The 22,255-nt window shown below is 55.3% G+C and overlaps 1 protein-coding gene across 1 annotated transcript; it reads right to left on the reverse strand.

The window, feature by feature from the left end:
• Positions 1-1,734: 1,734 nt before the first annotated feature.
• CNNM1 (cyclin and CBS domain divalent metal cation transport mediator 1) lies at positions 1,735-22,159 on the reverse strand (the record flags this gene model as incomplete). Its single annotated transcript, XM_049810867.1, is given in 14 exon segments — positions 1,735-2,511; positions 2,878-3,005; positions 3,296-3,412; positions 3,505-3,618; positions 3,971-4,148; positions 4,362-4,525; positions 5,558-5,620; positions 8,738-8,785; positions 8,963-9,062; positions 9,246-9,415; positions 9,692-9,832; positions 10,402-10,545; positions 20,645-22,129; positions 22,132-22,159. Coding segments are annotated over 13 exon segments (2,832 nt in total), but the record flags the coding sequence as incomplete, so codon positions are not given.
• Between the last annotated feature and the right edge of the window lie 96 nt (positions 22,160-22,255).

Genomic DNA, 22,255 nt, shown 5'->3' on the forward strand with positions numbered 1-22,255 from the left:
CCCCTGCCTTGTGTGATGAGCCTTCAGCCTGCGCTAACCTCTTCCCAGGCTGAGGTTAAAGCCTCAGCCTCCTGGTTTGTCCACTGGGTCTTGCTCAGTTTGTTTCAAGGCTTTCCCTTTCTCCCTCATGGTGTGTTGCATCTCTGATGGTTGTGGTTGCTACTAATGGGGCACAGTTCTATTGGGAGAGTGTAGCTAAGAGCTCCTCGTGGCTCTACATGAAGCTGACCAGTTCCTCCCACGTCCGTCTTGCGTTCCTCTTTCTGTCCCCCTGCCCTGTGCTGTCCAGCTTGTCCTGTCCGTCTGTATGTGCTTGCTTTCTGGATGGTCATGTGTTACCCGGCCATCTGGCCACCTCTCCCTGGCCCAGAGCTCCTGGCCTGCTGCTAATGTGTCGAAAAGCAGATCTTTCCTGTTCCTCCTTCTCAGCAGGCCCCTGGTGAACTGCCACCTACTCCCCCTGGCTTCAGTGGGACCTGCCAGAAACAGCCTGTGTTTCTGGCACTGAAAAAGAGCTGGGACCATCTGCTTCTGCTCTCTGCAGTCACTGTTTGCAGATCTATTTGTGAGCTGATATCACCACCTTGACAGAGCAGCCTCCTGCCAAGGTCTTGGTGAAGAAAGGGGAACAGCCCCTTTCCTTAAGTCAGTTAGCAATACCCGCTGTTGCCCTGATGGATTTTGCTTGTGCTGCAGCTTGGACAGTAAAGGTGAAAATGGTGCTTTTTTCCCATGTTGTGTTTGCAGAGAGACAGTGCATGGGGGTCTCATTTGTCCTTTTCAGATTAGTGTTCATGTCACATAGAGTGAGGCAGAGGCAGCCTTTTCTCTGTGCAGGTGCAGAGCTTTTTCCTCCTCTTGGTGTCCACCTGCAGCTGGGATGATGGGGTAGTGGTTGTTAAAGGATGACTAATAGGGGTGATCTCAGGAGAAGGAGTTTGAAGAAATCAACTCTGCCTTTATTTCTGACATCTGCTTACACTTCTGTCCTTGCAGACCTCTAGGTGTGGAGCCTGGCTTACCCCCCCATGTGATCTGTACCATTGCTTTGCTAGCCTTACCAGCCTTGTTTTTCCTAACAAGTGACCTAAATTTCTCCTTTTCTGCGGTCTAAGCTCATTACCCATTATCCCATTTACCATGGCAACAGAGAACAGATTATTCCTTTCCTCTTTGCAACAGCTTTTTATGTATTTGAAAACTTCCTCTCCCCCTTCACATCCTTCACCAGTTAAGATTAAGCAACCCTGTTTCCTTCAGCCTTTGGGGTAGGTTGTTTTCCAGCCCTTGCTTTCCTCTGGCCTCCTTTCAATTGCTGTGTGTTTCCTTAGAAGGGCAGTGCCCAGACAGGGATTCGGTTACTCCAGCTGAAGTTTCATCAGCATTGGTGGACTACGAGATTTCTGTCGTTATCTGTCAGGCTGTACTCCAGCACGTGTATCCCACTATTGTGTTTGCAATGGCAGGATATTAACTCCTGTTCTTCCCCAGTCCTTGTCTGCACTGCTATGGTGTAACTGCACCGCTGAGTGCTCTCCTGGCAGCAAGTGACAGGGAGCCCAGGTTTACAGGGAGATGTTGGGAAGCACTTGCTGACCTGGTCCTCCACCTGCTCCCTTCAGCGATGCTGAGTCCTGTTATGCCAGGCACCTCTGGCCACAGGTATGAGGGCAGCCTGGCCTGGTGGGAGAGGTTAGCGTGTCTTTCCCTGTACCCATTGACACAGACAGGGCATCGCTCAGGGAGAAATCACTTTTAATGTTAATATCCCCGTTGCGTTCAGCCTCTACAAAAACTACTGACTGGTCCGTACCAACCCAAAGGCTCGGTGCGAGCCTCCCTCGCCCAGGCAGCGACGTGCAGAGAGGAGGATGGTTCGATGCAGCGTGGAGCGGCCCTCCCCAGGGAGGGGGGCTGCGCTTGGCGGTGAGCTGGGCTCCCTGCCCTGTGCCTAGCAGGGTTCGGGAGTGCTGGGCTGTGTCGATGGTCAGCGTGCGCAAGGCGCTGCGAGTGTGCACGTCACTGGGTACGGCACAAATGCGTGCTGGGGCCCTGAGCTGTATGTGGCACCCCCCAAACAGCACGTTCTCCTCATGGCGGAGACCGCATCTGTGCGGCACCCAGCACCAAGGGGCTCCAGGCCTCGCTGGGATGGGTATGGTAAATGATGCTAAGGGCAGTTCTGGGTTGGGCCGCCCCTCCCTGCTCTGCCTGCAGGGACGCCGTGCCAGACACTTCACCTTTCCTTTTTCCACCTCTTCCTTGAGACCAGTTGCTACCAGGGAGCAGCTGGGCAAGAAGGGCCCTTGGACTCCAGCTAGCTGGTCCAGGCCGCCTGGGTGGTTCAGCCCCGCCGGGGGCACATCCTTTCTCGCCTGGGGATGGGGCTCTGCGCAAGTCCTGCAGGGAGGGGCGGCACGAGCGGGCAGGCGGGCGGGCAGGCAGCAAGCAAGTGCAGACCTGCTGCTGTTGAATGTGAGCCTCGCGGCAGGAGACCCCCATGCTGCAGACCTGGAAGACACAAGCGCAGCCTGGTACAGGCGGCCAGAGCTTGCCCTCCCTGACCTGCTGCTGCTCAAGCCTGCAGCACCTTTCCTAGCCAGACTTAGGGATATTGGTGCAGACACATGTTTCTAGCTGCAAAAACATGAGTCAGGGTCTCACTCTGTCTCCAACATCCATTCCTGCCCCAAGGATGGTTGGAGTCTGCTGCTGCATCCCTTGACACTGCTCCAGCCCCCAACGATATGTGTACCTGCATGGGCTCCAAACCACATCGTTTGGCTTTGCTACTTGAAACTTGATTTTATGCTATTAAAATTGAGCAACTTCCCATTTGCTGGGGAAGGAATATTGCACCAAGAGGCAGGTTCCTACCTCCAGTCTGCATGGGCCTCCAGCACTGTGCTCTGGCCACGCTGCTGCTCAGGTGATTAATGGGGCGAGATTGGAGCTCTCCTCTGGCATCTTCTCTCCCTCCGGTGATGACTGCGACTTGCGCCCACCTGCAGCAGCAAAGGTGCCTAGGGCTGGGGTGCTGGGGGCCAAGGGTGCTCAGGACAGGGGGTGCATAGATTTGGGCCGGGACCAGGTGGCTGGCTCTGCCTGAGCTAGCCCTAGGTGCAGTTTTTGCCTGCTGCTGGGGTACTGCCAGGGAACTGGGCTGCCCCCCTGCTCCAAGCCAGCCCCATGCAGGGTGTCCCCAGGACGGGGCTGGGGAGCAGCTGACCTGGCCAGCGGGGTGCCGGGGCGGAGCTCTCCCCCTGGGTGCTCCCTCCCTGGGTCAGTCACTCACTGAGGGATCTCAGCAGCCTCCTGCCCAGCGTCTCCTCGGAGCTACTTGGCGACGAGCTGGTGCTGGCCTCTTTCCCCAGGGACTCTGCCTCCAGGACAGTGCCACAGCACTCACTGTCTGCAAAAGCCCAGCGTGGCTGTAGTGTCTCAAGGCAGCGCAGCCCACGCCACCCCCAGGGTCGTGTGTGTGCGTCCCCTGGCCACACTCACTCTGCCGCTTGCTGTTCTCCTCATTGTCAGCCAGCTCCTCCTGGATGAAGGGGATGCCCTCCATGCGCAGGAACACTGACTCGCTGGGACTGCGCAGCCCCTCGGAGCGGCAGCCTGCAGGGACACAGGGCAGGCATGGCAGCAGGGCAGCCAGGTGCTGTGCCCTGGAGCAGGACACGGCAGGACGCCAGCCACGACAGCAGGTCCCAGTGCCAGGGGACCCCAGGGGACACGAGCGCGTGGCAATGTGGAATTACACGCCTGCACGCTTGCACCCGTGTGCGTTTGCAGGCACAGAACAGCGTCCACAGGTGTGGGTGTGTGCAAACGCCCACGTGCCCCAGTCCACATGCAACTGTGTCTCTGCGGTGGCATGCTTGTCATGCCAGTGGGTCCCCGCACGGCCCTCCCGGGGGACATGCGGTGTTGGCTTTTGGTAGGGAAGGGATGCTGCCGGGTGACTCACACATGATGCTGTTCCTCTCATTCAGGAGAGTGGTGGGGTCCTCCTTGGGCGTCTGCGGGGTTCCCCGCGTGGTCGAGGCCTTGGTTGAATCCCTGTCAAAGACCTCCATGTCGGGGGACTGCGGCGAGCTGTCCATGCGGCTGGCCACCAACGCGTTGTGGTACTGCTGCCGGGTGACCTGGGCACACAGACATGCATGCCCAGCTCAGCGGGCACCAAGCCCCACTGGGACCTCCCGGCAACTTAATGGCACCAAACCCCTGGACAGCAGGAGTGCGGGACTCCCCAGCACCCACTGGGCACCCACCAGGCTCCCGGGGCAGAGCAGAGCAAGAGGGTGCCTGGGGAGGGGGTGGTTGGGGCGGGACGGTCCCTGCCAGCTCCGCGGTACCTTGACAAACTGCACGTCGCAGAGGATGTGCACAGAGTAGTCAGGTGTGTAGATGTTGTTGCTGCTGCTATGGAGCTGTGTGGTGCTGCCCCCGTAGTCGTTGTGCTCCCGGTTGGGGGACTCGGAGCGGTTGAGCCCGCTGCACCGCGACGGTGACCTGTTCACTGCGGGACGGGACGGCAGAGAGGCAAACACTCACTCTCATTCGTGGTGCCGCTTGGGTCCCCGGTGCCGGCGCAGGGCCAGGGTGGACCGGTCACCTCTGGCGGCTGTGCCCCACGAACACCAGGGCTGGCTGGGGCCCTACAGGGACCTGCAGTGGGGGGGGGGGTCTTCCTCGGTGCATGCTGGCGGCAGAGGCTCTGCGCCATGCCAGCCCCATGCAAAACAAAGGGACCGGGCAGGCAGGCATCCGACCTGGCGACGGCAGCAGAGGTTAGGGCTGCTGCCTGCCACCTGCCCGTCACACTGACTGACTGACAGCTCTCCTGCTAACACAGGCCTTCTGCACGGCATTTGGCACAAATTCTCCTGGTTGCAGCTGGCAGCCCACAGGGTTTACTTAACCTGCCTCGAGGGCACGCTCCTGTCCACCCTGACTCTGACAGAACAGGAGCAGAGGCTGCCACAGCAAGCTGGCCCGTCACTCATGTTGACTGATGGCCTCCGACATGCGGCATGATGGATTTTGTCTGGTCAGTGATTTATTAGGGAACAAAGGCAGCTTGTTCCTTACATGGGTGACGTCAACATCTTGCTGACTTTGCTCTGCTGCTAAAACGCCCTTCTATTACCCGGATTGCCAGAAAGCAAGCGAAGTAGAGCAGCGTGCGTGCAGGGCTGTGGGTAACCATTGTCAGAAGCAGCAACTAGCAAGAAAACGCAAGCACTGAGTGCAGGAAGTTACAGAACTGTGCACCAAAAGCCCAAGCTGTCCATGGCTCCTCCTTATCTGCATCCCGTTCTTCCCAAGGTTTGAATCTTACTAGGGAGGCTGCAGCAGGGACAGGGCTGCTGTCACCCATCTGCTGCCCGTGCTCCAACTAGTGAGGGGCTGCCTGGAGTGGGGTGCCCTGGGTGCTTCTCTCCTGGCGCTGTCCGGCATGCAGGGTGGAGGGGGCTTGGTGCACCGTGCACAGGGAGCTGGAAAGAGCCTGGCACATGCAGAGGTCCCTTCCCAAAACCATGCCCATTACCTGGAGAGCCAGCCAGGGAGTCCCCTCTGCTGAAGGCAAAGGTACGGGACACTGAGACTGGCACTGCAGAGAGAAAGGGAGGAGGAAGGAAGGAGGGGATGGGGGAAGGCGAGAGACAGAGGTGAGGGTGGGAGACAGACCAAGAGGAAGAATGAGAAAAAGAATCATGTGCCAGCAGCCCTGGGCTGGGCTCCCACCACTGCCTCCAGTATCCCTTCCCACCTCTCTTATACCCTCCTGCTTCTGCTCTGTGGAGGCACTTGCCAGCTGCAGGGACCAGGACACTGGCAGGGACACCGACTTGAATGCTGTAAATCAACAGGCTGCTCTGTGATGAGGTATGAGGAGGTGAGGCTGGTGGGGGGGGACCAGCTCCTGCCAGGGCTGTCTGCACAGCCACACATCTTAGAGCCACGGTGAGGGCAGAAAGCATCTTCCTCCCATCAGCTGAGTGCTGGCACCCTGCTCCAGCCTGTCGCCAGCTGCTGCCAGGGGACTTTGTGGTCAGCTTGTGCCACCTGGGAGATGGGTGGAAGCTAAACTAAGTCACTGCGCTTGGCATCTGGGATGCTTCTGCGTGTGCAGGCAGGTGGCAGAGAGGGAATGTGCTCTGCAACAGCTCCCACCTCCACACAGCCCCACAGCTGCAGGCAGGGGCTGGCAGGAGCCCCTCAGCATGATGCAAAGCAAAGGCATTCATGCCCAGCTGCCTGCAGCTCCCTGCAAGGCCCTGGATCTCAAGAGACTTGGGGCGATGCTGAGAAGAGTCTTCCACCAGGAGCTGCTCCATGTGGAAACCACAGGAAGCCAGGATCCCGTGTCCCAGGGTGCCTGACCCATTACCACAGACAGGGCAAATCCCTGGACATTCACTTTCCACGTTTTATTGCCATGGGTTACAGCAGCAGTGACAATTTCAAGGGCAGGCATTCCCCCTCTCTGTGACTCACTGCCTGCGGGGAGCTGCCCTGTTGCCCTCCACACATGCCACAGGGGTGCAGGGCTCCATGGGGAACATGGAGAGACTGGCACACAGCGTGAGCGATGCACTTGTTAACACCTCCTCGTGCCTCATCTTTCCTCTCACTGCTGGCAGCGTCCACCTCGAAAGCAGCAGGAGATCTGAGCCCACTGGCTGCCAGTGCCCTCCTCCAGGCACGGCCACGCTTCCCCCAGCTGCCGGCCCTCCTGCCTGGGGAGCACTGCTCTCCCTCCAGCCACTGCGCCCGCAGCGTGGCTGCAACGCTCTAGGAACCGTCTGCTGCCTATGTGATTAGTGTTTAAATTGCTTCGAAGGTAAAACCTCCAGGAAATTTGCCCTGCAGCCCCCTCCTTCTGATCTCCCCGCTCCTCGCCCAGTAACTCCTGTTCCGTGTCCTCCCCTGGATCGAAACCTTCTGCAAATAGAAGTCCAAGCAAAGGCACCAGCACGGAGCGCTGCCCAGAACAACTTCATCCAGCTGGGAGCAAAGGACGGGTTGATAACCACTAGCACTCTGTCGTGGTTTAACCCCAGCCAGCTCCCTGCTCTCACTGCCCGACCCACCATGGGGCTGCCTGTACCGGGTCTCTGCCGCCACACTCCTGCCCCGGCCGCCAATGCCAAAGATCGCCTGGTGATAAAAAGGTTGCATAACAATGGTTAATTAATAACAAATTGTTAAATGCTCAAGGGTTAACGTCTGAATTCTCTGCTGTGACACACTACTTGCACTCATTTCTGCTGGGCTTTGCTTCAAGGAGGAAGGAGGACGCCAGCCTGACAAGGGAGATGCCCTGCGACCTCTGCCTCCCACCCAGCCTCCTCACTGGCCAGGGGTGCAGCACCGCACACGTCCTGCGTCCTGTGGCAGGCAGGGTGGCAGAAAACATCTCGTGACACAGCATCACACGCAAGCACGGAGAGCAAAGGAGCCCTGAGCAGCAGCGTCCCGGCAGGCAGCACTGCGGGCACGTGTGGCCGCACCGACACGGGTCCCACTGTGGCTTGTGCCCTGCCTGTCCCGTGGCCCACGGGCAGCACTCACTGCCTGAGCCCCAGTGGGGCCCTGGGGATGATCACCGAGGGCACGGGGGCATGAGGCCATGCAGCAACGTCCCAGGGGAAACGGGACACTATTTATTCCCTCTCTCCAAACCAAGCGCAGGGGAGCAGGAATGCACACTGCAGGGTTAATCCAGCAGTCCACGAGCCAGCCTTTCGAATGGAAGAAAAGCAGGCAGCAAGAAATAGGTGAGCCCTAGAGCTGCACGCAGACTGAAATGCATGGCAGTGACAGTCACCTGCCCCAAGGGACTCTCCCTCTTCTCTCCATGACAACTCTCCCTACACCTCTCTAAAGGTTGAACTTAGCAGGTTCTTGTTTTGATTAGGCACCCAGCGCATCCTCAGCTTACCATCAGCACTGCAACATCTGGGGCTTGGGATGACGGATGTGCCGGACTGGGGGTGGGCAGCACCTCCGCCTGCTCCCAAGCCACCAGGCACTACACGTTTGCAGGGGTGATCAGCAAAGAAGGCGGGGGGGCTCACAGTCTCCCCTGATCAGAGCTCCCTCTTAACTCTTGCAAGCAGGGGATCTGCTCATGAACCCAGCAGCTCTACAGGCAGGGAATTTATCCAGACCGGGACATCTACTTCTAACTCAGCTAATTTCCACCACCACCATGTGTGAACAGCTCATAAGTAAACTGACCCATCTCTGCAATTCCCAAGCAGCCCCTGTTCCCCCAGCGTGGGACCTGTGTTCAGCTTGTGCTCCAAACCTCAGGAACACGAATGGGTCCAGAGATGTTACGCTGAGACCTAGATGCACTGTGCCAGAAGTCACAGGGCTTACTGCTCCCATCTGCGTGGGCATGCTGCCGCCTGTGGGCAGTGCCCCTTGCAGTACCCCTTGCAGTGCCAGCCGTGCTGGGATCCACCCACAGGGATCCAGCACATGGCTGAAACCTCAAAGGGACTTCAAAGGGACCTCAAAGGGAACTCCAAGTCCCTCTGTGGGGACTCTGCTGCATTGGTCTCTCAGCATGTTGTTTCTCCACCGAGGTTTTTAAAGGGGGTGATCTGAGCACAGAGTCTGAGCTGCTCTGCGTGGGACGCAAACCCATCTTTCCTCCAGCCGGCCAAGTGCCACAGAAGAGAGGTTTTAGCGCCCCAGCCTGTCCCAAAATACTTACACAGGAAAGAGGATCCAGCCAGGCTGCCCACTTTCCGCACGTCGTTATCTGAAACAACAGTTGGAGATGTAGGAATCACAGAGGAAGGGCTTCCACCTGCCCCGCACCCCATAGCGGGGCCATCCCACCCCACGGCCAGCCCCTTCTCCTAGCCACCAGCCGGCTTAGCCCTGTGGAGGCTGCAGAAGTGAAGGCAGGGCCAGAGGGAGCCTGCAGAGCCTTTACCTGAGGAGATGACAGCCATGATGGCAGGGACACCATAGTAGGTGAATGCCCCATTCTCAAACCGCAGCCCTTCCTTGCCAACCTCCACCTCCACTTTCCCCTGGAAGGAAAAGGAAAACCCGCTCAGACAGGCACCCGGTGCTCCTGGCCACCAACCCACCCGGGGCTGTAGGGACCCCTGCCGCTCCGTATGAGAGGACGGGCATCTCTGCTGGCAGAAGTAGCCCAGAGCAAGGTGGCAAGGAGAGACGGGCCACCCTCTGCTTGTCACTGCCCCAGGCACCTGCAGGATGAGGATGAAGTAGTCAACGGGGCGGTTGCGCTGGTAGAGGTAATGCTCTGCCGCCTTCTTGTTCTTTCGGTCGTACTTGAGCTCCTGGATGACATTGGGGTGTTTCAGGAGCCGCAGCAGGATCTTCTCGGAGAGGTAGGGGGACTTGAAAGGCTCCACTTCTAGAGGGGAGGCAACACACACTCACTCAGTGGGGTCAGGGCTGCCGGGAACCCCTCATCCTGAGCTGCACGGCCTCAGCCTCAGCATCCCACTGCACTGAGGGGACCCAAACGCAGACCCATGATGGTGGAGCAGCAGGATGCCCAGGGTGGCGGTCCAGGCAGGTGGGAACTGCTCGCTGATGGGGGAAGACCAACCCAGGAACAGCTCAGGGATGTCCTGCAAGGCTGGTGCTGCTGCAGGGAGATGCAGGGCTTGCACAAGGGCAAGGGTACCTGTTGCCATGAACCGATGCGTAGCCAGGAGGAGCTGTGGGGAGATCTTCACCTTCATCTCACTGTCTGAGAGCCTGAAGATGGAGAAGTCCTGGGGCTTGCGTCCCCGGTGGGGCACCCGCTCCTTCTTCCGATTATCTGCTGCGGGGCAGAGAGCAGAGCGGTCGCCTGCCTGCAGCAGCCACAGAGCCACTGCAGCTGCAGAGCCCCATACCACATGCACATGTATATAGAGGCATGCCTTGCTGCACCCTACGGCAGGGCTGCTGTGGAGCAGCAGCCAGAGCAGCAAGGGGCACAAAATGTGCCGTGCATCACAGCCTTGGGGTGGAGGGAGGGAGCAGGGTGGTGGAACATGCTTCCTTCTCAGGAGCACATCCTGGGTTGTCCTGGCTAGATGCATCACCTGAGCTGGAAAGGAGCTTGGGAACCACCCATGGGCACTTCATGGCCAACACATGTGTCCCTGGGTCAGACCCTGCCCCACCACCGGCTGCTGATGCTGGTGCTTCTCTTATCTGGAGCATTCAAGGCTCCCTGACATCTGACCAGCATCTCTCCATCACTCTTGTTTTTCCCACCATGACTTTGAATTGCTCTGGGGAAGGACCACGATTTGTTCTGGCCTGTTTCCTACCCACATGTCTGTCTGTCTGTGCGGGCTCCCACCCTGGCTCCTGCAACCGCAGTAGCTGCTCTGGGACACTAACTGTACAGATCCGTCTCATCCAGGATCTCGGACTTGATGATCTCCTCAATGACATCCTCCAGGGTGACAATGCCCATCACCTCGTAGAACGGGTCTCCTTCCCCTTCATTGTTCACCCGCTGCACGATGGCCAGGTGGGACTTTCCTGCGAGGGGAGAGCAGAGTGGCAGTGAGACCCCCACCCCAGGAGAGAGGGGTGCCCCAGCACGGCGGGCTGGCAGGCGGACAGGGCTCAGTGATAGGCACAGATCACAGCCAAACCTCAGAAGCAGCCACTATCGCCCAAACCCACCCCAACCGCACTAACCCAAGGAGAAGGGCTGGACACACAGCCCAGCCTAACAGGGCTGCCACTCCCCAGGCTGATTTCTAGGTGTCATGGGACTCTGCCTGGCTCTTTTTTGGGGCCGCTTGCTTTCTTTACCCAGGCAATCTGCTGCGAGTCAGTCTGTTTAGCTCTTTGACAGCCTCCTGTGCAGGAATGAAGTATACGTTATACCAGCTGCTTCTTGCTTACCCTCAGCTTCATTGGCATGAGAAAACTCTTAACAGAGCAATGAGACAGTGTCCTCCAACACAGAAATGTGAGCATGTCCTTGGGCTCTACTGGCTTCCCTCATACTCCTGGTGTTTTCTCATTCTGTTGTTAATTATCTTTCCTATCAAACTGCCAGGAACAGATCCCCCACATCTTTCTATCCATCACTGTCTGGACTGATCCTAAAGCTTTTCTTAAAATACAGGCAAAGCCTCCAGCTCCTTGGAATGGCAGCTGGTTTTAATGCAGAAATGCGTATGTTTGTTTGCAGCTTTCAGCCCAGCTCCTGCAGAACTCTTGGGTGAACCATCTGGATGCAGAGGCTGAATGCTTTTCAAGCCATCAGCTTGCACCTGAAAGTCTTCTCCAACCCCTGCCCCTGCCAGCCCCTCCTCTCCGTTACCTTAAACAAGCAGACTGGGACCAGGACCTTTAGCTGCAGTGATGGTGACTCCTGCTTGGAAGTCGCAGTGTTTCTCAATCACAGTTTCAGTTTCCTCACTTGCCCAAGTAAGCTGGCAGCTCTGCTGACACATTCTCAGGCTTCTTGCTTTTGGCATACTTGAAACATCGCTATTTGTTTTTGCACGTCCAGCTCTCTGTAAGCTGTTTTGACTTCTTCAACTTCTCCCTTCCTTTACTGTCTGCTTTGATTTATTCTCCTGCTCAGCAGCTTGACCAGAACCCAACTTCCAAGCCACAAACAACTTCTGGGTTTCTAGCTCCAACGTATTCTTGGATCTGCCAACGAACAGCACTGGCTTTCTTACTGCCCCTGTGGCTCCTACACTGCTCAGCACTGCACACAGGTTCTGAACCTCTAGTTTTACTTAAAATGTTAAAAATGTCCTTCATCAGTCCCACAGCCAACAATTTTGCCTCCCTCTGTTTGCTCTGCATCCCTGGGGTCTCCTGTTGCAATGCCTACACAAACCCAACTGTACCGTGGGCACTGCAGGGACCTCCAGAAACCTGCAAACACCTTATTTTCCCCACAGGCCCAGAGCTGAGGTCCTTGAACAACAACAGTCACCCAAAAGGGGGGCAGGTCCCTTCTGCTATGCAGCTGCTTCTGCATCTGCTTCTCCCGCAAACCCTCCCTGACAGACTCGCCTGCTGCTCCGGGTGAGGGGATGGGAACAGTGTTTATGTATAAAGATGCAATAGGGGTGGGCTCCTGCCTGCTGCACAGCTCCCTGCTCACCCGCTGGTGCCTTCTGGCTCATCCCCGCAAAGGGACAGGGATGAACGCATCCAGGGCAGCCCAGCAATCCCTTCAAACACATCTTGCTGGGGACCACGCGACCTTCAAATAACCCTGCCCTGGATCTGAGACAAGCAAATGATATTTCTCAGCCGAAGATCAGTACTATATATTTCTCACAGCAAAGCTTGGGCATTTTCCACAGTATAAATTCCCTCCTCCTCATACCAAGCTTTTATTGCAAGATTTCAGAGTGCAGCTCGCTGCCTCCCACGCCTACGGAATTAGAACATAACATCGCAGCAAGTAGCACCGAGATGCACTTTAAAAAACCAAATCAATAGCCTCGGGGCATTGGAAATTCAGGATGTTCTTTGGACCAGGCTATTTCACTCCTTTTCGTACATGGGTTTGTGCATCTTGTCTGTTCAGTGGGTAATAAAGCAACATGACTTGAGACTTAAAAAGAGAAAAGCAGCAGAGTTGGCCGCAAGACAGCCGCAACAGCTACGTTTCATCTTAGCAAAGTCCAACTTTTGAAAATGTCTCCTTTGCCAAACCCCGCTCCCAAACACTGGGGCCATCTGGTCTCCTACAAGTCCTCGGGTGAGCAAGGAGAGGGGAGAAGTTATTTCTTTTGGCCGAAAGCTTGTTGTTAATGACATTTACATGCAACCCAAAACCACCGAGCCCTTACAAAAAGCTTAGGTGCTACTTAAAGGCAGTCAGAGAGTAATGGAGGCAATTCTTTTTTTGGCCAAACACCTACATCAACACTGTAATTTACTCTAGAGCAGCCTCAGAGAAATGTGATTCCAGCTCCATGTTCACGTAGCGACAAATGAGATTATTTAGAAATAACCCAGCACTGTTAGTCTGGGAGGAGACCCACAGTTTCACTACACTGGGGGCAGAGCCAGGAGGGCTGTTAGAGTGCTCAAGAGTTCTTTATTTTCACAGAAAATAAACACTTGTAGCCACACCATAAACCCCCAGGTTTAGGTTTCCAGGCTAACATCCGCATTAGAGATGGAGCAGGTACCCAGCAATGGAAAATTGTTGCAGTTCATGTGGTTGCTCCTGGCCCACACCGAGTGAGCCGATCCAAGCCCCTGCCTAGCCAGCTGACCACAAAACACCCCGAAACCCACTCCCTTCCCTTGCAGAGCTGGGTGCAAATGACTGCTGCTCCAGCTGGCCCCCACTGGGAAAGGGCTGACTTGCCCGGATTTCCCACCTGAGGGACAGGAGATCGTTTGCAAAGTCCTGCCCCCCAACCTGGCTGGGTCCTGAGTCTCCTCCCATCCCTTTTTTAACAGACCCTATAAATTTGACAGTGGGGAGGGAGGGTTTGTGGGTGCCCTGCCTGTATGGTCATGGCTTGGTCCCTCATGGATTGGGGATGCTGCCAAGCTCAGCTGCATCCCCTTACCCTGGGAGCTGCTATACTTGCACAGAGCAAAAGCAGTGGCATTTGGAGCAGGTATGAGGGTAGAAGCCGGGCTATTTTATGAGGTGGAACCAATGTCCAAGGGAGGGTGGCACAGAGACAGTGCCAAGGATATCGGGGTGGGTTGGGAGGGTGTTGTGTTCTCTTCTTGAGCTGTTACACTGCAGGTCTGCCTCAGTGGGAGTACAATAGAGAGAGAGAGAGAGAGATCATTTAAACAAAACCCCAAACTTGATCTAAACCAGCTTTAAGATCTGTGAAACTGATTAAAAAATCTGAGCTATTGTAACCATTGCTTGATCGCTCAAATGAAATGAATTATAAGGGTGAGCTGCTTCCCCACTAGCAAGCTGTCACATGTGAATTTTACAGAGCTATCACTGATGCAGGAAAGCACAGTGAAACACTGGAGAATCAAAGCCTTTGTTTGGCAAATGCTAGAACAAATGGGCAATTAACTTCACTTTTGTGAATAGCTCCACTGGCCTCCGCAGGACTGCTCTTGCACAGGAAGTCTATAGGTGATTAAGTGTCTGCTCAGCATGGGATACAACTGTACTAAATTCTTTATGAGCTACATGAAATCTGCTCTTTTCAAACAACAGCTTCAGTAGAAAGTTAATGCCTCAAAATGCTAAATTACAGAGCTAATATCAACAGCCAAAAGCTTCCGGATGGAGCAAGCATCTGAACAGATATCTAAAGCTTTTATGCCCATTTTTAGGAGCCTTGTTTTTCATAGGTACCTAAATGACCTTGGGCTCATAGATCTACCTCAAAGCGTCCTCCCTGATGGGAGAACAGGGTCTGAACACATGGAAATGCCTTTACTTGTGGGAAAGAAACTGCTGTTGGCTGCAAATATAGCCCAGACTACTTCCTTATCATTTTTTTATGTAGGTGCTCTGCCAGAGGAATGTTAAAGATGCTTTAGCCTTGTCTCTCATTCCACAGGATGAGCATTCTGAGCATGAAATTTATTTTCATGAATTTTATGGTAAGATCTAAAGCTGTTACTAGGAGATCAAAGGTACAGGCACAAGCCATGAACCATTTACAGCTACAAAATGGAAGGCAAAAAAAAAAAAGAGTAATTGGTAAATAAGGTTGATTTGTGAAACAACCATGAGGTAACTGAAATCTATCTTCTGTGTGCTTTTCATCAGAGCTCTTCTCTGGGCCAGGGGCTGCCAGCATCTCTGTGTCCTCTTGCAGTCCTGCATCTGAAGTAAGTGGGGACCCTGATTTGAACTTCTTGACCTGGAAACATGTGTGAGTGTGCTCTTGTGTTACCACACCTCAGCATCAAGGGTGAAACCACACGCCTGAGGATTGCACCTAGAGGCAAAGCACGTCTACACCTAAACAGGGGGGAAATAACCAGGAGGGCTGCGGGGCACCCAGCTCTGTGGGGAATCAGAGCTATGTGAAGGGAAAACTGTAAACACTAATCTAAACCAGACCTTCCCCAGAGATGAGAACTTCATCTGCTTACATCTGTCTCTAGTAGAATACAAAAGCCTTTCTCATACTTTGCTTTGGTGCTTTTCCTAAACCTAAGGAAAACTGGGAAAAAGATGGAATATTTGCAACAGCTGATGTATTACCACTGACAAAACAGATCAGGAGGGTAAGGGGGATATTAGAGGGGACACGGAGTCTCATCTTCCATCTGCTGTACAACAGGGTTCTGACCTCCTGGGTATGACCCTGCCTGCCCACAAATGGTAGGTTCCCTTGCATGTTACTTGGAGCCCAAGGAAGCCTACAAGGATGCTGAGGCTTTCTGAAGCTAAAAAAACTTCTGTTTTCATTGGTGTCTGTAGCATAGGCCACTTTATGTTTTCCCACAGCTCAGTCTGAAGGTGCCTTTGACAGCTCCCAAAAGGGAGATGGCTGGCTGGGTGCCCTCTCCCCCAAAGACACGGCTCCCCTCTCGCTTTGCTGAACACCTCCCCGAGCAGGCCTGTTCCTGGGCTTGCTGGGGCAGGGTAAAGCAGCCCAGGATCCACACAGTAAGATTTAGCACTGTTTGCAGGGGGGAAAGCAAAGTAATGTTTCAGGCAGAGTTGCAGCAGGAGTCACCGAAGCCATCTTTGTGAGGTGTATCAGCACCTCACCCACTCTCAGCCTGGCAATCGCCCATCAAGGGAGGCGTAAGCGATAGTTCCTGAATAACAACGAGCTCCTTAACCCATACAACTGGCTAGGGAGGTCATTCCTTCAGCCCATCAAGTGCCCAAGATAGCGGCTATCACGCTTGCACAAATCTCTCGAGGGCCGATTTAAATTTCAAGCCGTGCTTTGTGCTTTTGTGCTTGCAATGACTGCAGGCTCAGAAGAAGGACCATAAGAAAAGCAGCTGAAATGGTACTGGCCCCAGCTCCTGGCAAGTGTGAGCAGCTTCTCCAGCTACATTCAATTTGTACAAGTCTAATAGAGGCCGTGGAGTATTTTGAAAAGCAAAGACAGACGGACCCTAGGGCAGAGCTGTCCTCTGCAGGACAGGCTGTTTTCCCTGCTAAGCCAGGAAGTTTGTTTCTGGAGAATTTACTTTTAGTAACTCCTAAAAGATGCCAAACCACAGAAGGCTAATTTGAGCTGCACGTCAGCCTCTGCCCTGCTGCAGGAAAATGAACATAAGAGAAAATTTCTACTGTTCCTCTCACAGAGGAAAATTACTTGCTAAAAGGTGCCACTGCTATATATAGACTCCCCCAGGAAATTAGTCAACAAAATCTATAAATTACTTCAGGAATGGGATAAGACTACGACTTGCCAAAGGCACTACAGAAGGAGGTGGACCTCACAGAAGAGTTCCCCATGAGGAGTTAGATCACAGGACTGGAGCCGCAACACGCATTGCTTTGGTTATTTTGTAGGGATGGAGGAGAAACAGACTGCATCACCCACAGCATTTCACGCTGAATGAATGCATAAACCTTTCCTCCTAGCTCCATGTTCCCAAGGTGAAGTTTATCTTACTGGGACCTCATCTGCCCTTCTACATTGCTTTAGCTTGCTAAACATGGTGCAGTTATTTCTCTGGTGTATTAGGTATTTCCTCCTGGGAGCCTAGAATAAAGGTAGGTACTCCAAGATGTACCAGTACCAATTGCCAAGAAATTGTCTCCAAATTTTTTCACTCCAGTAGTTTCAGCTCCTTTCAGGCTGCAGGTGGCAAGGTTACTGTGCTGGTACGTATTTTCTTATTTCTAGAGAAGAGGAGACACATTTTCTGTAGTGTCCTCCACTTAGCACTTCTATGTAGATGCTGCACAACTATGCATGCCTTCTATAATGACCCCATCTAGCTTGCCTGAAAAGATGGCAAATTGGGTGTCCAGATCTCGCTATTTCTGAGTGCATTCTGCTGAGTTTTGATGAGAAGATAAAGTCAAAACCATCTTCTAGCACAGGTATTTCCTTCTTTCAGCTGGACCTGTCTCATGCTGCTGTAATGTTGGTTTTCAATAGTTTTTGCAGCTGCCCTCCTCTTCTGGGCTGTGGGTTGAAGTCCAAGCTATCCCACTGCAGGCTACCTCCCCCCCCCCGCTGCTGTTTGCAGCCTTCTCTGGGTTCTTCCCAGTTCCCATTAGTGCCCCCAATTTAGCCACCTTTCTCCAGGAATTAGTGGCAAAAGAGACATCAAATGATGCCAGCAGCAGTAGGCTTGTGAAGGGGCAGATGTGAAGGGTTTGACCAGTTCTGCTGTGATGGGACAGGGGCCAGGTTTTGTCAACCAGGAGCTCACAGCTGCTCTTGGGCCCTGTAACCACACCAGGCCATTAGTTTTCTAGGTGCTACTGAAGTGCATGCTACTATTTTCATATAATTTAAATGTTTTGGCAAGCTGATGCTACAGAAGTGCCCTTTCCCAGGTTTGTGGAGGGTAATCCCACCTACACAGGGTCCTGCTGGGGGAGAGGGGATTTGCAACTCATCTATGCATTAAACTCAAGGCAAATGTCAATGGGCCTTAATGGAACTGAGCTCAAACGAGGTTAGGCATGAGCGTACCTAGAAACCAATGAAGGAAAACTTCCCTTCAAACCCTGCTATAAAAGATCAGAGAGGAAAAAAGCTGACCATCTTCATAGCTAGGATAGTATAACGAGAGAAAAGAAACGCATCAGATAAACAAGAATAATAGTGTGGTATCAGTGAGTAGGAGGAGAGACAGAAAAGAGAAAGTGCTGCTGGAGGTGTGAGCAAGAGTCCCAAAGTGCTGTATTTAATCATTCCTTGACATCTTCAGTAAGAAGGAACAAATGTTTGTGTACTGTGGCAAGGAGCTCTGGCAGTGAAATTGTGTTACTTATACATTATGCAAAAAAAATGACATTATGGGTATAATGAATGTGACAGAACATTAATCATTAGTGAAACAGATCAGAAGTATACATTGCTATCCAGAAAAGAAAGATATAAAATGTAATGAGTATTTTGTATAAACACTGTAATAACAAAAAGAAATAAAGGATACAAAAACTGTTGGAGTTAATCATGGGAGAAGGAAAAGAAAGCTGGCAAGGTTTCTCTAGAGGTTTGTCAGGGACCTAAGGACCTGGAGGTGGTTATCAATGCCCATCCTTACCGGAGACTTGAATTTCCTAGAAAGAGACCAGGCCTTATCAGTGGGAGCATTTACTGTCCTGCAGGCACTTTGGATGTGCAAAGTGATGAATGCCTTCATTAAGCACTCGCTGAGCCACCAAGCAATCAGCCTACTCCCTAATTAGCGGAGGTGTCACAGAAGACCCGGCCATGGAGAGCAACCTTGATTGGATCAAACAAGATACTCCACCATAATTCAAACAGACACAGAAAAGGAGACGGTGATGAAGATTCTTAATTACAAATGGGAAATCTTTATTTTAGAAATTAAATAGTCAAGTGAACGTGGCTGAAACAGCAGTGGACGGGACTGAAGGCAGCTGGGAGAAAACGTCTGTCGCCGTGTGGGAGCTGGCAGGGGAATCTGTATTTAGAACTAAGAAAAAGAAAGTTTAGGAGGGGTTCAGGGCTTGGCTGGGGGTGGCTATCTACAGACACAGTATGCTGGGGGTGACCAAATGCCTACAAATAGGGGAAAGATGAATTAGAAGAGAACAGCAACACCTGAGGAGAAGAACATTTGGAGGAAGAGCCGGAAATGCTAAACACCATGCTGAGTTAGATACTAAGACCAAAAGCAAGTCTTTTCAGCCACGTAATTGAGAAAACAGAAGGAGAAATGAGATGGGAACCGAAATAAGTTTTAGGAAGAGCTCTATGTAGGGGCTGTAGCAAAACGCCCCAGAAGGCCATGATGGCAACCAGATGTAAGGGAGGAAGAGCCTGAAGTGAAATGCCAAGAGTTTAATGGAGCAAAGCTGAAGAAGGACGGATAATCTTCATGTGAGATGAGGACTAGCATGTGAAAGTGTAGGGCAGGTAGCAAAGCTTGTTAACGCACCTGTCAGCTCAGGGAACAACACACACAAAACACCCCTGTTTAAGCAGGGCAGAGAAGACAGCAAAGGGCAGTGAGCTAAGCAACCACAAGTCCATTTCTATAGGTTTATTGATCCATAGGGTACCAGGCTGTAGAGCAAATTTGGAGGGGGAAGTAGTTGAATGCATCAAAGTAAATCAGATAAAGGGCAGGGGAGGCTGACCAAGGGGGACTGTGCCAAAGTCATCTGACATCTTTGGTAAACCCAAACTCCCTAGACAAGGAAGAGGTAGCAGAGACCTCGGGTGAACTTCAGTAATGTAGTATCATGCGGGAAGCCAGAGTTAAGAAGGAACTGTGAAGCGCAGAAGGAATTAGGAAGAGGAGAGGGAACTGGTTATGTTAGAAGAGGCACGGGGTTGGGGGGAAATACTGCAGCTCATCAAGGTTGAACCCAGAGAGCAATCTTAATGCTTTTGCTAACAGTCTTGGTATAAAACCCAGGAACTGGCTGATTTGCACTGTTGTGAGTCTCCAGTTGTCCTGAGGGGCAGAGAGGGTTGGCGCGTCAGACAGAACGCTCCCTGTGATCCCAGGAGGCAGTGGGGACACAGTTGTGCATCTCCAGAGAGGATGCTGACCTGTATGTATCTGATGATCCCTGTCCTGGCGCACAAGAAATGTCCTCCCTCCCCTCCTCCCAACTCTAAAAACGAGCACGGAGGTGACTCACAGAGCGGCTTTCTCTGTATCTGGGATGGACCAGGTTGGCCTTTCTCACATGATCAGCTCTGCTTGCAGCAGAGCGGCCCCAGGCAGCCTGGGGAGCCGAGTGCTGTCCTCCCGCATTACATAATGCAGGATGTCACTGCTGCAGCCATTTCTTAAAGACTCACTCACCACGGTACGACCTACTGAGTAACATGCAGCAAAACACAATTCCCAGCGAAGGGGAGAAAAAACCACACGCTGTGTGTATTCTCGAGGTATGGTTAATGAAATACAGCTCTCAGCATCTCTGGGGCTGCTGGCAGCTGCTGCATTATGAGTACTGTCACAGCTGCAAAAAAAGTACAGCTCTTTGTAAGGGTTTAGGCTTTTGTTCTTCCTTTAAATCGCTTGCACAGAAACACTTTCTAGACCTGCTTCTCACTACTAAGCTGAAAACACAAAAGCCGAGTAACGAGATGGGATCTCCTGCCATAAACTCCTCCGCGCAGAACAAAGCGGCGAATGCTCCCTTGCCTGGGCAGGGGTGCGAGGCAGGCACCGTGCCCACGCTGCCGGGCCCCCGCAGAGACATTGCCCTGCAGGACGGGCTCACCCGCTGAGCCAGCGACCTCTGAGGCCGAAGGCCCTTACAGTCTCCATAACATCACAGGCACGACCGGCATTGCAGGCCCTCGATCCACCCGGGGGCTGTTCCAGCACGTGACACCAGGGTCACCGCCACACCAGCACATGCAGGGCCCAACTCCCCCCAGCATCCCCGGTACCTGCTGGGTCCTGCCAGGAGGCCACGCGGGGTGGGCCGTGGGGGCTGCTGACCTGGGACTCACTGGGGGTGCAGAGGGGTGCAGGGGGAGCCCGGGGGGTGGCGGCCCGGCGGCCTCACCCTTCTTGAACTCCTCAAGCAGCGTGTCGAGGCGCGTGTCGTTGAAGACGCAGTGGAGCGGGCGGCGGTAGAAGCGGGTGACGGTCTGCAGGGGGGTGCAGTCATCGGGGTCGACGAAGGCCAGGTCCTTGACGAAGAGCAGGTCGACGATGTTGTCGCGCCGGTCACCCTCGTAGACGGGGATGCGGGTGTAGCCGGAGCGGAGGATCTCGGAGACGGTGGCGAAGTCCAGCACGGCATCGGCGCGGAGCATGAAGCAGTCGGCCAGCGGCGTCAGCACGTCCTCCACCACCTTGGTGCGCAGCTCCAGCGCGCCCTGCACCATGGCCAACTCCTCCCGCACCAGGTCGCCGTGGGGGCCGGCGGCGCGCAGCGTCTCCAGCAGCCGCTCCCGCGTGGAGAAGACGCTGAGCTCCTGCCGCAGCGCCCAGTCCAGCAGCCGGCTGAGCGGGTAGCAGAGGGGGAAGGCGGCCAGCATCAGCAGCCGGGTGAGGCACAGGGTGCGGGAGGCGATGGCCAGCCCGTGCCGCGAGCAGACCGAGTAGGGCAGCACCTCGCCGCCCAGGAAGACGGCGGCGGCGCACAGCACCACCGGCAGCCAGGGCGCTCCCCGCGGCCCGCCCGCCGCCGCCGCCGCCGCCGCCGCCGCCCCGCCGCCGGGCAGCGAGGCGCAGAGCCAGCCGGCCAGCGCCGCGTTGGCCCCCGCCTGCCCCAGCAGCAGCGTGCAGAGCAGGTAGGTGCCGCCGCCGCCGCGCACCGCCTGCACCCGCCGCGCCTGCTCCCGCTCGGCGGCCGAGCCGCTGTTGCGCAGGACGCGGAGCTCCAGCGGGTCCAGCGAGAGCAGCGAGAGGCGCAGCCCGCTGAACAGCGCCGACAGCCCCAGCAGCAGCAGGGCGCCCAGCGCCCGCAGCCAGCCCGCCTCGGGCAGCGGCAGCAGCCAGGCGCCCAGCGCCGGGGCGGCCGGCCGGACCCGCAGCAGGAAGCCGCCGGCCGCCCCGTGGTGCGCCCAGGCCCGGCCGTCCCAGGCGCAGAGCGAGAAGAGCCGCCCGCCCGGCGCCGCCGCCGCCTCGCCCTTGCGCGGCTCCCGCACCCGCACCTCGGCCAGCGCCGAGCCCGCCGCCCCGCCCGAGCGCAGCGGCCCCACCACCTCCACGTCCGAGGCCCAGGCGCTGCGCTCCCGGCACCGCTCCGCCGGGCCCCGCGCCGCCTTGCCCCCCCCCGCCGCCGCCGGAGCCGCCTCCTCGATGAAGACCAGCCGCGGCTCCCGCTCCCCCGCCGGCCCGCGGCTGCCGTTGCCCTCGGGCGGCGGCTGGAAGTAGAGGCGCAGGAGGAAGCGGCTCCCCTCCGCCGCCTGCACCGCGCCGCCCTCCAGGGACACCCGGCCCGGCGCCGTGTCCTCGGGCCGCAGCCCCAGCAGCCAGGCGGCCCCGGCCGGCGGCCGCGGCGACAGCGAGAAGAAGAGCAGCAGCACGGCGCCCCGGCTCCGGCCCCAGCCGCCGCCGCCGCCGCCGCCGCCGCCGCGCCCCGGGCCCGCTGCCGCCGCCGCCGCCGCCATGCCGCTGCGCCGGCACCGCAGCGCCCGCCCGCCGCACCGGGACTGCAGCGGGGAGC

Source organism: Accipiter gentilis, chromosome 9 (genome assembly GCF_929443795.1).
Source record: "Accipiter gentilis chromosome 9, bAccGen1.1, whole genome shotgun sequence".
NCBI lineage: Eukaryota > Metazoa > Chordata > Aves > Accipitriformes > Accipitridae > Astur > Astur gentilis.